The 11,031-nt window shown below is 46.6% G+C and overlaps 2 protein-coding genes across 2 annotated transcripts in view; both read left to right on the forward strand.

Annotated features, from left to right (window-relative positions):
- The window catches only part of IP6K3 (inositol hexakisphosphate kinase 3), a 12,647-nt gene extending 10,519 nt beyond the window's left edge, over nt 1-2,128 (forward strand). The window contains exon 6 of the mRNA XM_003214176.3: nt 591-2,128. Within this exon, the coding sequence (XP_003214224.1) occupies nt 591-1,055 (465 nt within the window). The 3' untranslated portion in view covers nt 1,056-2,128. The remainder of the gene's footprint in view (nt 1-590) is intronic.
- A 1,850-nt stretch (nt 2,129-3,978) lies between these two features.
- LOC104914521 (ubiquinol-cytochrome-c reductase complex assembly factor 2) lies at nt 3,979-9,308 on the forward strand. The gene is made up of 4 exons (XM_010724333.3): nt 3,979-4,150; nt 7,921-7,995; nt 8,341-8,410; nt 9,132-9,308. The coding sequence occupies exons 1-4, from the start codon at nt 4,013-4,015 to the stop codon at nt 9,224-9,226; spliced, it is 378 nt and encodes a 125-aa protein (XP_010722635.1). The 5' UTR covers nt 3,979-4,012; the 3' UTR covers nt 9,227-9,308.
- The last annotated feature ends 1,723 nt before the right edge of the window (nt 9,309-11,031 follow it).

The raw sequence follows: 11,031 nt of genomic DNA on the forward strand, positions 1-11,031 counted from the left end.
AAACAGCGTCAAATGCTGTGTCCCTTCCTGGTCTCTGCCATCCTTCTGTTGAGCAGATTATCCTTTAAAATACAACTGGTGTGTGAGCTAATTCTGAATTCACTCTTCCAGTTCTTACTCAGGATTACCAATGCCTCACATACATACAAATTTCTGTCTACATCTTCTTGTCTCTCTGTTTAAGAAAACAGCATTATTGCTGCTTGTACTGAGAGCAGGAACACAGCTGGGGCATTGCTGTACTACTGCAGACTCTTAACGTAGCCAGAGGGAAAATGCTATAAATCAGTAATGACATGCAATGACTTACAGCTCTACAGGTTTCACAGAGGGGTAATTTATTGGAATGCAAAAAGAATCTGCACCAGTGGCTTAAATTGAATAGTTTAAATCTCCAGAAAAGGCAGGAAGTGGGATTCAGTGAGGAAGGAGCCTGCAGTGCACTGCCAGCATTGCTCCACTGCAGGGGATCCGTGTCCCATTTCTCAGCCTGGGTCCGAAATGTTTAAATTAGGATGAAATCAGAGCATGTGAAAAAACTGAACGGCAAGGCAGCCACTGAATCTGCATTGTTGCTCTCTTTCCCCAAGGTTTACCAAGCGGATGCTGGCCATTTTCTCTGCAAGGATAAATATTACGGAAGGAAACTCTCACCCGAGGGATTCAGGCAAACCCTGCAGCAGTTCCTGTGCAATGGCAACCACCTGAGAACGGACGTCCTGGAGCCCATCATTCAGAAGCTGAAAGCTCTGCTCTCCGTCATTAAGAAGCAGAGCTCTTACAGGTTCTACTCCAGCTCACTTCTCATCATTTACGATGGACTGGAGCACAAGGAGAGCACAGCGCCTTTGGATAATCACCTCCAGGGGCACTTCCAAAAAACAAACTGCACCACGTCGCACTCCAGAGTCGACGTCCGCATGATAGACTTTGCCCACACCACTTTTAAAGGCTCCAAATGCAATCACACCACTTACGACGGGCCGGACCACGGCTATATTTTCGGCTTAGAGAACCTCATCAAAATCCTTCAGAACCTTTCAGAAGGGAAATGACACGTTCTGTGAGTTGGCCTGGGTTTGCTCGTGATATCCCTGAGAAGTACCGCATCGGGTCCGTAGGATCCTCCCAGCTGCAGAATGTCACGTGCATGGTTTGGAATGAGAGCACGGACAGCTTGCTAGGAAAGTGCAAAAACTGCTACGTGCCATTACTGAACTCAACCATAAAAAGCAAGGAGCTGAAAGAATCTGTTCTGTCTGCAATCAATCAGAAGATTTATTTTCCTTTCTTGTTTTACTGCTGTCCTTGATTTATTTGTAAGCCAAAAGAAAGCATTACTTGAAAGAGTCTTAATGATAAAATAGGACCTGCTCACCTCCACCACGCTCACCAAGCCAAGCGAGCTGAGCAGATATTGTGCATTTAAGTGAGACTATTAAAATGAGCTGGCAGGTCTTAACAGATTGCAGCATTACTTTCAACTCATGCTCAGCGCTATAGGCTGAACACAAAGACAGAAGTGGAAGAAAAATGCACACCCTGACATTCACGCTCCACCTGCACAGAGCTGTTCTTGCAAGCATTTCTCCACAGCGCGCAGGTGCACGGTGCTTTGTTAAGGCACAGATATGCCAGACGCTGCAGAGCTCCTGGTTCTGTACTGCTGAAGGTGTACAAGCAGGTAGATCTCAGACCAAAAAGTGGACCTTGCAAAGGGCTTTATACCCACTGTGGGTTACATAACAGAGCATGTTTCCAGAACTTTCTAAGCAAGAAGCTCCTCAGGGGCTGAAGTATGATGATTCTGTCAGACAGTAGTCAAAAAGTCATTCACATCAAGGTATTTATGCTTCGGATTAAAGAAAAAAAATGTCAGGGACTGGATATTAAAGGTTACCTAAAAATTCTTTGGTACAAATATAATGTGTGTGTTTGGAGGAAACGGTAACAAAAAAAAAAAACCAACCTGATTCAATGTTTACAGCTTTTGTTGACAGACTTTATTATGGAACAAACATAATTCCTTCCTGCATGGTGGAAGGGAAGTCCTTACACAAGGAACAGGGGTACAGAACCCAGTTACTGGGGAGTGGGAATACAAATAAAGTTGTCTAAGCAACTCTCACCTGTTGTCCATCTCGTTTTCACTCCCAGAGCATCCTCAAATCATGCTATCTTTTCTTTAGGGCTGTATGTTTTCAAAAGAGCCATTATTCCCACAAGTTTAAATACCAGATCTGAAGGGAGAGCCCTTCACTTGTATTTTACTGCATACAGCTGGAGAATTGCTGCAATTTATAGCTGGAAAATTTAAGTCATCTGGCCCAGCTGCATATTTTACTTGGCCTGAAGTGCATCTGGGAATATCTCATTATTTACTGAATATTGTTCATAGTATTGCATATTTCTTGCCCGCAAGCACTGCTGACTATTAAAAAAGCCACAAACACTGCTTCAGCAGTGAAAGGCCTGAATCACCCACTGCCTTGGCTCACAATCGCATGCTGTGGTCAGTGCTGATTGTGGTCCACACCTCACAGCTTCTGTGCTCATGCAGACCTACCTCAGCCCTCACTGCTGCTGAGCCTCTGGTGAGCAGGACATGGGACCTGCAAGCAGGGAAGGATGAGGAAGGCTCTAAGCAAGGTGCCAGCAGCTGGGCTGTATGTGATCCCCTTGTTTCTCCTGCAGAAATGGAGGCATCCCAGCTGCTTGCACAGGCATCACCCCGCTCCCTTTTTCCTCTCCTTATACACCAGCACAGTTACTGAGTATTTACTGTGAGCATAACCTCATGTGCTCCATGTGGAGATGGCAGAAAAAGGAATTCCTTACCATGAGGTGTTGGGACACTGCACACACTGCCCAGGGAGCCTGTGGGTCACTCAGGACCAGGCTGGGTGGGGCTGTGGGCAGCCTGGGGAGGAGGAAAACATCCCTGCCTATAACAAGGAATGGAACCTTAAAGGTCCCTTCCAACTCCAACCATCCCATGGCTCTACGAACACAGGCCAGGACTCCCTAGGTTGTGAAGCAGACAGAAACTGTTGGAAATATCCAAATAATGTATCAGGACGGTATCTCTGATGAAGCAGATTTTATTCACAATTGTAATGGCGGGCTTCCTGCAAGCAGGAGAGCACCCAGAAAACAGCCTTACATCTTTTATGCACTATTACTCAGTGCTGATCTCCTTCTCCCCTGGTTCCTCACTGGCTGAGTGCTTCAGGTTCACAATCTTCCCGACGCTCAACTAAACATACGGATACTGGCTAGACGTCCATTTTTGCTAGCTAAACATGTATTGCTAATTAGTTAACTTCTCACATTTGCTCACTCAACACTCGGTTGTTGTTTCTGGACATCTGCTCGTCCTTGCTTACAGATAAGCTTGGAAGGAGGACAGAGGGCAGTATCCTGATGCCTGCCTGTTGCATCCCAACCTACCCTCAGAGCAAGGCAACCCAGCCTTGTGTGCAGGCCTGCCTGCTTTGATGTTTGTTAAGTCTGTTTTCCTTTTGCTGAGGGTCTCTTGTCCAAACAGAACAGCTCTACAACATGCCTTCTAGTCCATAATACTGCACCTATACTATTTGCACTTAAAAACTATTGCATTTTGCAAGCAAGAATTAATCACGTTCTTCAGCAACAATATTTCTAAAGCATGATACTAACATAGATGGTATTTCTACCTTTTCACATCAACTGCTTCTAAGGACAAGTTACAAAATACAAACACACTGTGCTCTACTTCTTCAATCAATTTCCCCTTTTTTTTTTTGTTTTATATCTAACGCAGAAACAACATTCCATTCCTACAAAACCAAGCATCAAAGCAGCCATCTAACGCCACGCTGCCGGCAATGGCCGCAATGTCAACACGGAGGGACCCCGCCGAGCTGCACAACACCCAGTAAACCAACCACGCCGCGCGGCACTGTGCGCACCCCTCCTTGGACGGCACTGCGCATGCACGGCCCCGCCCCGCCGGCCCGGTCACGTGACCGTCATGGCGGCCACCAGGTACCGGCGCTTCCTGAGGCTCTGCGAGGAGTGGCCGGTGGAGGAGACGAAGCGGCAGCGCGATTTGGGCGTCTTCATTCGGCAACGCGTGGCTCAGGCCTTCCGCGAGGGGGAGAACACGCAGGTGAGAGCGGGGAGATGCGCCGGGAGGGCGGCAGAGGCCTAAGCGGGAACGGTAACGGGGGAGTGGGGGAGAAGCAGAAAGGCGGGGCTGCGCATGCGTGCTGCGGCGCTCCTCGCGGTGGGGGCGGGGCGGGGCGTGGTGCTGAATTGGAACTGAAATGAATGGAAATGGAGAGGCGGGCTGCAGTGCTTTACAGCATGGGAGGCGGTGCTGAGGAACTGCAGCATCGTAGGGCATCCTGAATTGGAAGGGAGCCGCGAGGAATCACAGAGTCCTCAGTGATGGAAAGGGCCTTTAATGAGCACTACTCTTGTGATGCCCATCTGCAGTACTGCATCCAGGGCTGGAGCCCCCAGTACAAGAAGGACAGGGAGCTGTTGGAGAGGGTCCAGAGGAGCCACAAAGATGATTGGGGGCTGCAGCACCTCCCTATAAAGACAGGCTGAGGGAGCTAGGCTTGTTCAGCCTGGAGAAAAGAAGGCTGTGGGGTGACCTCATTACAGCCTGCAGTACCTAAAGGGAGCCTACAGACAGGAGGGGAGTCAGCTCTTGGAAAGGGCAGGTAACAGCAGGACAAGGGGAAATGGTTTGAAGTTGAAGGAGGGAAGATTGAGGTTGGATGTCAGGGGGAAGTTGTTTGCTGTGAGAGTGGTGAGGTGCTGGAACAGCTGCCCAGAGAGGCTGTGGATGCCCCGTCCATCCCTGGAGGTGTTCAAGGCCAGGTTGGATGGGGCCCTGGGCAGCCTGGGCTGGTATGAAATGGGGAGTTTGGTGGCCCTGAGTGTGGCAGGGCGTTGGAGCTTTGTGATCCTCAAGGTCCCTTCTAAGCCGTGCCATTCTGTGATTCTATCACCTTACACTGAACGGGAGCATCTACACCTTGATCAAGCTGCTCTTTGCCAGGTCCGTCCTGATGGTGAATGTCTCCAGGGATGATCTTCCACCACCTCTCTCGGCAATCTGTGCCAGTGCTTCACCACCTTCATTCATTGTAAAAGACTTTTTCTTTATATCCATACTGAATCTCCCCTCTTTGAGTTTGAAGTCATTTCCCTTTGTCTTATCATCACTGTCTGCTAAAGAGTCTGTCCCATTCTTACAGCCCTGCTTTAGTTTCTGAAAGGCTGTTATCACATCTCCCACTAAGCCATCACTCCTCCAGGCTGAACAGCCTCAGCTCTTTCAGTCCATCCTCATAACATTGAGTCCAAGTCCAACCAAAAATCAGAGCATGTGGCTGTGCACGTTGTCCAGATGCTACTTGAGCACTGGCAGGCTCGGAACCATGAACACTGTCCCGGGGAACCTGTGCCATGCCCACCACCCTCTGGTGCAAAACCTTCACCTCACACCTCCCGACCTCCCCCATCACAGCTCCAAGCCATTCCCTCACATTCTGTGGTAGATCAGCAGAGCTCAGCACTGCCCATCTGCTCTCTCTGAGGAGCTGCAGGGCTGTGAGGCCTCCCCCCCTCAGCTCCTCTGCTGGATAACCAAGGGGACCTCAGTTGCTCCTCGTACATCTTTCCTTCCAGACCCTTCACCATTTTGTAGACCTCCTTTGAATGCTCTCTAGTAGTTTTATGTCTTTTTTTGTACTTTGCACAAGAAGCCCTCAGTACTCAAGGTGAGGCCATATTGATGCAGTGTATGGTGGGGCAGTCCCTTCCCTCAACCAGCTAGCAGTGCTGGGCTCAGTGCACCCCAGAGTAGAGTTGACCTTCCTGGCCATCTGGCCACACTTCTGGCTCACATTTAACCTGCTTTCAACCAAGACTCCCACATCCCTTTCAGTAGGGCTGCTCTCCAGTGTCCCATCCCCCAGTCCGTATGTACAGCCAGGGTTGCCCCTTCCCAGGTGCAGAATCCAGCACTTGCTCTCGGTGGACTTCATTTGGTTGGTGATTGCCCACCTCTCTAATTTGCCTGGATCTCTCTGGAAGTCATCTTCAGCTGTGTCATCAGCTCTTCCCAGTTCAGTATCATCAGCAAATTTATTCAAAATACCTTCTAGTCCTACATCCAAATCATTTATGAAGGCACTGAAGAGACCTAGCTCAAAAACAGAGCCCTGGGGAAGTGCCAGAGACCAACCAGCCTGATCTGTCCCCTCTGGGCCCAACCCATCAGCCAAATGCTCACCCACCATAGGTTGTTCTTGTCCAGCTTTATGCTGGACATTTTGTCCAGAAGGATACTGTGAGAAGCAGTATCAAAAGCTTTACAAAAATCCAAAAAGACAGCATCAGCTGGCTTTCCTTCCTCTACTAGATGGGTGACCTTGTCATAAAAGGAAATGAGGTTAGTTAAACGGAACCTTCCCCTCACATATCTAACGTGCCCTTTCTTAGCATAAAAACCAGATGTGCTCTTTCTACTGCAGTGTGCCATTACAGCTCCTAATTCCATATTGGTCACCAGGATAATCTGCAGCAGACGTTGCAGGAAGTGCTTGTTGCTTTTCCACACGCTCAGGACAGCTGAATGTGCTGCACCGATTGGTCACAAGATCCCCAAGCTGCCACCGGTCTTGAAAACCTAAATTGATGCCTGCAGCACTGATGTCAATTTGTATGTATAAAGGCTTAATACAGCGAAAGGAAATGTACTGGCAGTCAGCAGGAGGAATGTATGAGAGAAGCGCTCGAGCCTTAAAGGATACTCTGTCAGCCAAATGTCTGTTTTATTCACGTGGAGGAAGACTTGCTGATTTTTTTTTCAGGCAGTGCTATTTAATAGCTATTTCTGCTGTCATTACTAAAACATCAGCAGGGTCACTTGAAAAGTGGCTGTAAAATATGCGAAGCTGAAAATCACCTGCAGTTTGGTGGTGCCTGACAGCCTGTCTGGCCCTTATCCCCTCTTCTGCAGTAGCCATTGTGTGCTGTAGCAGGAGAGCCTTTTCCTGGGTTCCAAGCTGGTACAGAGGAGGCATTACCATTACCCTGCTTGTGCTGAACCCATGCCAGCACCCCAAGGACAGACGAGCTGTGTCATTTTATCCTGCCTTGTTATGGCTGATACTATTCTTATTCATGTATCCATTTTAATCGTTGACGTTCGATGTCATTGGCCAGCAGTGCAGAGTTCTGGTCAAGTTGGTCCTCACTATAAATCAGAAAAACAAGATGACATGCCATTCACAGTGCTGAACAGACTCTGCAAGGCAGAGGCACCTGTCGGATGCACCGAGGAGTGTTTTAGGTATTAGCAAAATCTTTCCAACTTACTGGACCAAAATAGAAATCCATTTACCCTATGCAAGCTGCTCAGTGCTTTTCATGCTGCTTTTCCCTAATCAATTTTAAACTATTTTTAGCTTGCACCAGGATTTTCTCTACTTTCCATCCTGGTACCTCATCCTGTTTGATCCTTTAGAATGAAACAGGAGGCAAAACCTGCCTCTGAGCAGAGAAAGCTCAGATTTCACAGTGCTGGCCAATAAGCACGAGAAGAAAACCATCCAGCTATCTTCACATTCACTGTGCATTCACAGTTGAGCTGTCATATCTTTGTGAGCAGAACTCAAGGTCCCTTCTAGAACTTACGTGCCTCATTATTCTTGTAGGCCAAGCTGGCCAGAAGTGGAGGAGAAAGAAAATGCTCTGCATTCAGGAGCAGCATTCAGGGGTCACCAGCATCCTGCGTTGCACTGAGAACTCGCTAAGAAACTATTCTACTGTCCTTCTCACATGCTTTCAGCTCAAATGAAATCTTCTGCTATGCAGGCTTTAAAATAAAACTTGTGTGATATTTCTGTCGCTTTCCAGATTGCCGATCCTGAGACCTGTGACCAAATGTATGAGAGCTTAGTCAGAATCCACAACAACTACTACAAAAACAAGGTGAGGTTTATTGTTAGCCATTGCCAGCCCTTTAGTGGGCCAGTCACCACCTGCTGCAGTGCATTGCCTCTTCCCAGCAGGGGCTCTGAGCATACAGCAGGTAAATGAGAAGTCAGGTGGATGCTGCACTGCCTGTGCCTTTGGTCTCCCTGGCTTTGCTGCTGGCCTTCATGGCGTGTCTGAACAATGCTGATGATACTTTTTGCTATGGATGAACACAATTCTTAGTTCTTGACCGAAAATGAGTAGAGCTCTATTATTTGGTGGCGTATTACCTCTTCTGTGCACTGCAAGTAACACCTTGTTCTGTCTCTCCTTCTCTCACCTACTTGCTTGTTTGTGAAGTATCCACGCCTGAAAGACACAAGCTTCACTGGAGTGACAGTGCAAGACTGCAAGATGATCCTAGCAACAGGTACTAATACTGTGACTTGGGAGTAAATCAATGCAGGAGATAAATTACATTCTATTCTTTGTGGTGTTCACTTCATCACTTCTACTAAACACTTGTGACTAAAGGACTGATTGGGACTGCCATGCAGGTATATTAGGATGGTTAAAAAGGTGTAAGTTCAGGCATAATTGAGGAGAGTCTCAGTAATCTATTGGGACAAAAAGTCAATTGTGTTTTTTGCAGTGGGCAGGAATGGCAGAGGGTTTGTAAGGGCTCTTTGAGATAGAATGGCAGGAGCTGTATGAAAGCAATCCACATTTCCTACGTGGCTCAAAAAATACTTGGCTTCCATTTCATCATGTTCAAATTCCCTTCAGTACTTCTTATCTTGTATTAGACTTAGAGAAAACAGGGTGCCACAATGCAGAAAGACTCTCAGCCAAATCATTTATTAAGCACGGTGCAGGAAGCCAATGCCGTTTTGTTCTGCACCAGTTCCTAACTTTGACTGTAGTGCGTGGCAACTGAATATTAGTTGTTAGAGATAAGGGACTCCCTGCACAATTGATTGAAAGGGAAAACAAACTTGCCTCAGGCCCTGAAATAGAAATTCATTAAGACAAAAAGTCAAAAAAAGAAAACATTTGTAAGGCAAAGCTCTTATAAGAGGGCTTTCAGCCCTTTGCTTTCCTGCTTTTCTTCCTCTTTCCCCATCTCTCTCTCTCTCCCTTCTCTTTTGCAGACATTCTGAAACAGATGGAAGACATGAAAAAAGGGACGTGGAGAAAATTGCGAGAAAGGTTTTACGCCAAGAAATCTGAAGAGGACTCGAAGTGATAGGCTGACTCCCAGATTCTCCTCTGTATATATTCCTAAAGCTCTGTGTTGCCATGATGAATAAAACCATTCATTCCTCTTAGCAACAGCGTTGGTTTTTTTTGTTCATACTCACACTTTATACCCTTCATTTGTAATGTCTGCTCTTTTCTTTTTGGAAATGTAGGACCTACCTTAACACATCTGTAATGAAGGCATATTGGATCAGTGTAAAAGTTTAAAAGAAAAGAGCTTTGTGTTGTTAGACCAGATCATTTGTATTATAAGAAACAGACCATCAGGAAGTGCACAGCAAGTAGGTACAACCATGTAAGCTTTAAATTTGCTTGTGAAGACAGCACCCAGTAGTGATGGCAGGGAAACGTAGCTGTGCTTATCTGTGTTTGCACTGTTAACAGTGAAATTGAGGGAGAGAGAACTTTTAATGATCATGTTTGTTTCTTTTGAGAAGTAGCCTGGGAAGACACAGGAAAGCATGAGAGATGACTGTTTACCATGGTGACAGCAGAGCAGTGTAATAAGAGTACAGATGAGATCTGAGCTGCATACCTTGTCTGCAATGCTGCACTGTTGTGATGCTGGCTCAGCTAACTATGCAGATTGCCCCCAGCGGGAAGAGAAGGTTCTGTGTCGGTTACTGCATATCTGAGGGATGAAGATAGGTTGTCATGATGTGCTGCTATATAGGGCCATAAACTAATTTCAAGTGCGATCAGTCCATCGCTGTGGCCTATTTTTATTGCTTTTTAAATCTTTGATGCTTGCCTCAGCCTCTATTCTTGGGAGGCAGAGGTGCAGGATTATAGCTGGGATGGCCACAGCACTGCTTGGCTGGAGAACGATGAGTGTCTAGAACACAGCTATGCCAGGACTCTGCTTGGCTCCAGGCAGCACGAACAGCTGTTCCTTTCTGTGTGTTCAAACTCTGTTTTCCTGGCAAGTAGTGAAAGAATTCGAAACTTTGCTGGATGCTGTGATCCAACGCTTCAGAATGCAAGGCTGGTGTTCCAGGTAGTCCTTCATAGTAACGTTATTGGCAGTGGGTTGTGGAGTACCTTTAGTAAGATAGCCCTGGATTGGTTCATGTATTTGAATTGCTCTGTATTTCTATTTATAACAGCCCCCCTGCGTCCCAGAGGAAGGGAGGTTTCTTTACCACATTTAAGTTTTTATTATAACTTCATTTTGTCTTTAATTTAGTTAAGGCAATTTACACTTTAGTTCTTAAGTAACAACAACAACAAAAAAGTAAAACATTACACCAGAGATGAAACTAAATCACAGGACACCCCTTCACAGTAAACTCCTGTAAACCTGCAGTTTCCTACTACGACTGCCCAGATATTCTTTGTCCACAGAAGGCAAAAGACCAGTTCTCATAGTACTAGCTTAGATACTAATCCTCATTTGGTGAGCTAAATTATCAAATCCATCTCCTTGAGGTTAGCTCCTCTTTTACTGCACCAAAGTGATGAACAGAATTCTTTAAATGGACAGAAAGCAGCATGGAGCAGGTACAGCAAATACAATGGCTGGTCTGCAAAGTTCCATGTTTACTAGTGATGCTCCTGGAATACGTTAAATACTGCAGCCCTACAGCTAGTTGCACTACACCTGAGGTGGAGGCCACCAGATGTAGCACATGGAGATAAAGATACAACCCCCCACATTTGCAAAATAAAGAGTTATTGCAATGAGGAATAAAAGTCTTGTATAATTTATCTTCCTCTAAGGGCATTGGAGTAACATGTGGGTCCAGGAATTGTGAGGAATCCTCGCCAGCCTTTGGCTCCTGAATTGCTTAC

The sequence above is a fragment of the Meleagris gallopavo genome, chromosome 28 (assembly GCF_000146605.3).
Source record: "Meleagris gallopavo isolate NT-WF06-2002-E0010 breed Aviagen turkey brand Nicholas breeding stock chromosome 28, Turkey_5.1, whole genome shotgun sequence".
Lineage (NCBI taxonomy): Eukaryota > Metazoa > Chordata > Aves > Galliformes > Phasianidae > Meleagris > Meleagris gallopavo.